Below are 5,000 nucleotides of genomic sequence, written 5' to 3' on the forward strand. Positions count from 1 at the left end.
TTTCTCTAGGGATGGTTTTTTTATTCTGGGTACAACTAGCACCCTGTTTCTAACCCCTTTCCTGTTTCCTTCCTCTACCACCTGGGAACATTGCCTTTTAATCAAGTCCGCAGAAATAAGTGAGGAACCCTGTGGTGCAGCATCCCAGAAGTCTGGCTGTGTCCTGATGGGGTGGGATGAGGTATGGTGTAGTCACTGTATCATTCAAGGTTCCAGAAGGTCTCATTAGAGTGAGTGTCCAGCAGAGACATTTCTTATAGCCAGGATGACATGGCAGCGCTAACAAAGGGCTTGGGACAAATCCTGTACAACAAGTTCTTAAGAAGTGACCACAACAGAAAATGGAGGAAAACCAGTGTAGCTGTTCCGATGCTCCCTTGGGCCCGTGCTGTTTAAATCCAGGCCCTGCAAGGGGACTTCCAAGCACCGGAAGAGTCTCCTGGCGAGCCTGGCTGTGTCTGTACCCCTATCCCTGCCCCTGCCTCACCTGCCCGGCCCCACCCACCCCAGGGCACCGCTTTGACCCCCCCAGCTCTGCAGGCCCTTGGCTGCCTTTGCTGCAAAGGCACGCTGCTGGCTTGTGTGTGGCTGGGTGCCTCCTGCACCCAAAACCCCTTCCTGAGACTCTGCTTCCTCGGCAGCCAGCCCCCACCCCGCATTACTCTGGGGACTTTGGTCCCTGTGGTAGAAAGGGTCTGTTCCTGCACTGATCCTTCAGTGGCATCCTTCCTTCTTCAGTGAGAAACGCCTGCTCTTCTGCAAGCTCCTGATGGCCCATGTAGAGTCTTCAGGGCTTTTGCCCCGCTGGGGTTTTACATCACCTCCTGGGGTCCTCATTTCTCTGGGGATGGTTCTTTTTCTTCTGGGAACAACTTGCACCCTGTTTCTGACCCCTCTTCTCTTTCCTTCCTCCACAACCTGGGAACATTACCTTCTAAGCAAGTCCCCAGAAATTGGTGAGGAACCCTGTGGTGCAGCAACCCAGCAGTCTGGCTGTGTCCTGATGGGGTGGGATGAGGTATGGTGTAGTCACTGTATCGTTCAAGGTTCCAAAAGGTGTCATTAGAGCGAGTGTCCAGCACTGACATTTCTTGTATTGCCAGGACGTTATCTCAGCACCAAAGGTAGAATCATAGAATCATAGAATATCCCAAGTTTGAAGGGACCCATAAGGATCATCGAGTCCAACTCTTGGCACCACACAGGTCTACCCAAGATCGTATGACTAAGAGCATATTCCAACCGCTTCTTAAACTCCGACAGGCTTGGTGCCGTGACTACATCCCTGCAGAGCCTGTTCCAGTGTGTGACCACCCTCTCAGTGAAGAACCACTTCCTGATATCCAAACTGAACTTTCCCGCAACTTGACTCCATTCCCTTGGGTCCTATTGCTGGTTACCAGAGAGAATAGATTAGCGCCTGCCACTCTACTCCCCCTTGTAAGGAAGCTGTAGACCACGATGAATTCTCAGCCTCCTCTTTTCCAGGTTGAACAGGCCAGGTGACCTCAGCCGCTCCTCAAACGTCTTCCCCTCTGGGACCTTCACCATCTTTGTAGTCCTTCTCTGGACACTCTCCAGTAGTTTCATGTCTTTTTTTGTACTTTGGTGCCCAAAACTGCACACAGTACTCGAGGTGAGGTCACACCAGCGCAGAGTACAGTGGGACAATCACTTCCTTCGACCAGCTAGCAAGGCTGTGCTTGAAGTAATGTGCTGGATTTGGGCTTGGGACAAATCCTGTACAACAAGATCTTAAAATGCGACCACTACAGAAAACTGAGGAAACCCAATATAACTGCCCCGATGCCCTCTCAGGCCAGTGCCGTTTAACTCCAGGCCCTGCAAGGGGACTTCCAAGCACCGGCAGTGCCCCCCAGCGGGCCTGGCTGCGGCTGTGCCCCCGCCTCGCCCCCATCCACCCCGGACCACCCCCTGACCCTCCCAGCTCCGCAGGCCCTTGGCTGCCTTTGCTGCAAGGGCGCGCTGCTGGCTTGTGTGTGGCTGGGTGCCTCCTGCACCCAAAACCCTTTCCTGAGGCTCTGCTTCCTCGGCAGCCAGCCCCCACCTTGCATTATTCTGCGGATGCTTCCTGCCCAAGAGGAAAATCCTTTTCTTTGCTCCTTTGCACCATCCTGAGGCTCTGGTCAGCCCCCTTCTCCAGCCTTCCTGCATTCTCTGAAGCCCCCTTGTCTCCTACGCTGTCACCACCTGTGTGCCCCGGTTGGGGACCATGCACAAACTGGCCAAGGGTGCCCTCCTCCCGACTGCTCATGGCCTTAATGAAAGCATTCAGCAGGACTGGATGTCTCTGGCATTGCCAGCTGCTACTCAGGCAGAACGTGCCCTCCATGCCAAAGCTGCTGGCCAGGGCCCTGGGAAGGGCTCCCAGGAACTACAAACATGGTGCAGATGGGGAGGGAAGGAAGCTTTGCATCTCTGTGTCAAATTTCAACACCTGTCGATTTGCAGGCCTCTCTCTGCAAGGTGTTAGCAACTTGAAAGGAGCAGTGGGAGCAGGACTGCGTGGAGGTCTCTGGTGCCACACACAGCTCATGCAGTCAGGTGTGCCCCTCCACTCGCTCCTCCACATCGCTGGGTGTGCCGTCCTGACCCCTCACACCCAGCTGGGTCCGACCCACACCGGACCTCCAGCGTCCTACCCAGAAGAACCGAAGGGGCTCAGTGGGGACGGGTCAGGGCCGGGCTGGCGGAGGTCCCCCCGGGGCTGCGGGGCGACGTGGTCCCGGCGGGCGGAAGCGGCAGCGCCCCCTGGGGGCTGTGCCCCTGCCTCGCCCCCGCCACACACGCCCGGCCCCGCCCGCCACGGTTCCTGCCCGGCCGCAGCCCCGGCTCCTCTCCCCGTGGCTCTCAGGGCGCAGTAATACACCGCCGCGTCCCGAAGCCGGGGCTGGGCGAGCCACAGGGCGCTGGACCGGCGGTCTGCTGCCACCGATAGCTGCCCTGCCGGGTCCGTCAAATCTTTGGAGCCACTAGAAGCCCACACGAGGAATGCGGGTCCTCGGCCTGGGAGCTGACGGTACCAATAGATGTACTCGTTTGACTGGATGTTGGGGTGTGAGCAGGTGATGTTGATGCCGGTGCCCTCCCTGGTCTCTGCCCGTGGCTCCTGCTGCACCTGGGCTCTGCCTGCAGCCACTGCCAAGAAGAAAAGGAGGAGAAAACTCAGAAAAGGGCTTTGCTGCCACCAAAATATCACACAAGGGGAGAGGAGAGAAGAAAACGGTTGACAGCTGATGGGAGCATTTTCTCAGAAGAAAGCACACAAAGGCATTTCTCCGGGAATGGTTATTTGGGGACCAGGTAGGAGCAGGGCTGTTTGGAAGGAGGGTCCGAGCCGAGCCAGGAGGAGAAGGGAAGCAGGCAGGAATGAGTGGGGGTGTGCCGAAAGGAGAGGAGGAAGGCAGGGAGCAAGGCAAGGTGGGAGGGAACGGCCGGCTGAGCTCGCTGGAGGCAGACGGGATGGCTGCAGAGGGAGGACAGAGGGGAGCGAGGTCCGTAAGAAGCCGGCGGGCCAGCAGCGAGGGCGGCCCCGGCTCCCCCGCAGCCCCCGTCCCGTCCCCGCCGCCGGCAGCCCCGCGCACCCAGGAGCACCGCGGCCAGCCCTGCGGCCCGGCCCTGCCGCATCCCGCCGCTCCGCCGCCCGCGCCGCGCTGCCCCCGCCAGCCCCGGCTCTGCTCCGCCCGCGGCGCCTCCTCCCCGCCGCCGCCGCCGCCGCCGCCCGGCGCCGCCAGCTCCGCCCCGGGGCCGCTCGGGGGCTGGCCCGGGCTGCGAGTGCTGGGCGCCTGTGGGCGGGCAGGGCTTGGGCTGCTGCCAGCGGGGCTCTGCCCGTCCTGCAGCCCAGCCCGGGACGCGGAGGCGAGTGCGGGGAAAGGCTGAGGCAGCTCCTTCGGCACGGACGAGGGGAGGGGAAGAAGAGGAGGGAAGCAGAGGGGAGGTGAGGGAAAAGGAGAGGGAGTGGCAAAGCAGCTGCCTACCTGCAGTATGCCCAGCAAGATGGGCAAGCAGAGTCTGAGACCCCCTTCCCCTGCTCCAGGAGCTGCACCAGGAACCTCCTGGCTCCAGCAGCTGAGAGCACAGGCCAGGCGTGGCCTAACTCCATTTGACTGCAGCACCTGGCACCAAATCCACTCCCGCTGCTCCACAAGGAGCTGGCACTTTCTCCTTGCAGCACATGTGCACACAGGACAAAGCTAGATTATGCAGAGGTAAGGACAGATTCCAGAAGAGGACAGGACACACAACAGTGCTCAGATGCAGGGCCCAGCCACACAAGTGCATGGTGCAGCCCCTTTTACACCCTGCGCTGTCTGCCCTCGTGTGCTCCTCCTGGCTCCCGTTTCCCTGCACGTCCCCTCATGGGGTTGTATAGGTCTGTCCTGCACCCATCCCAGCCTGTGTCCTGGCCCACAGCTATAGGAGGTGCAAGGCCCAGGCTGATCTTCCTGGCAGTGGCACCTGTGGTTTCTTGATAGGCCAACAACTGGAGTGAATGGTGAGGTTTGTCTCTTGTCATTGCCTCTGTGTTTGTTTTCTCTGGTCTCGGTCTCTGTATGCTTGTTGAATGCCTCCTCTTTTCTTAGCATCCCAATTGACAAGGTCCCCGATCTTAGAACCTCAGTGGCATAAACATATCCACAGCCCCGTGTACACCCCCCAAGTGGTGTGACTGCCCACATTTGGTCTCCTCACTGCCTCCCTCGTCATCTGTCAGTCAGGTTTGTATCCCTGTGTGTTGTTTCCAGCTTCCTTTTGTTCTTTCTCTCTGCCCCCCTCGCAAGTGCTGAAGGGCTGCTTCTAGGGTAGGAAACAAGGAGGGAGTAGCTGAAAGGTAAGAAAGAAAATAAGGGCTGCTGTGGAAGCAGTGATGGCAGCTTCCCCAAGACCTCCATTGCGGAAGAGAGTAGAGAAAACGGCATGGCCCTGAAAGCAGAGACAGAGAACACAGCAGAGGAAACAAACAAACAACCTCCCTCTGT

The 5,000-nt window shown here is 58.8% G+C and overlaps 1 gene segment (V, D, J or C); it reads right to left on the reverse strand.

The window, feature by feature from the left end:
- Window positions 1-2,659: 2,659 nt before the first annotated feature.
- On the reverse strand, window positions 2,660-3,688 carry LOC118258908 (T cell receptor alpha variable 26-2-like). The segment is given in 2 exon segments: window positions 2,660-3,159; window positions 3,606-3,688. Coding segments are annotated over 2 exon segments (543 nt in total).
- Window positions 3,689-5,000: the final 1,312 nt, after the last annotated feature.

Source organism: Cygnus atratus, unplaced genomic scaffold (genome assembly GCF_013377495.2).
Source record: "Cygnus atratus isolate AKBS03 ecotype Queensland, Australia unplaced genomic scaffold, CAtr_DNAZoo_HiC_assembly HiC_scaffold_325, whole genome shotgun sequence".
Classification (NCBI taxonomy): Eukaryota; Metazoa; Chordata; class Aves; order Anseriformes; family Anatidae; genus Cygnus; species Cygnus atratus.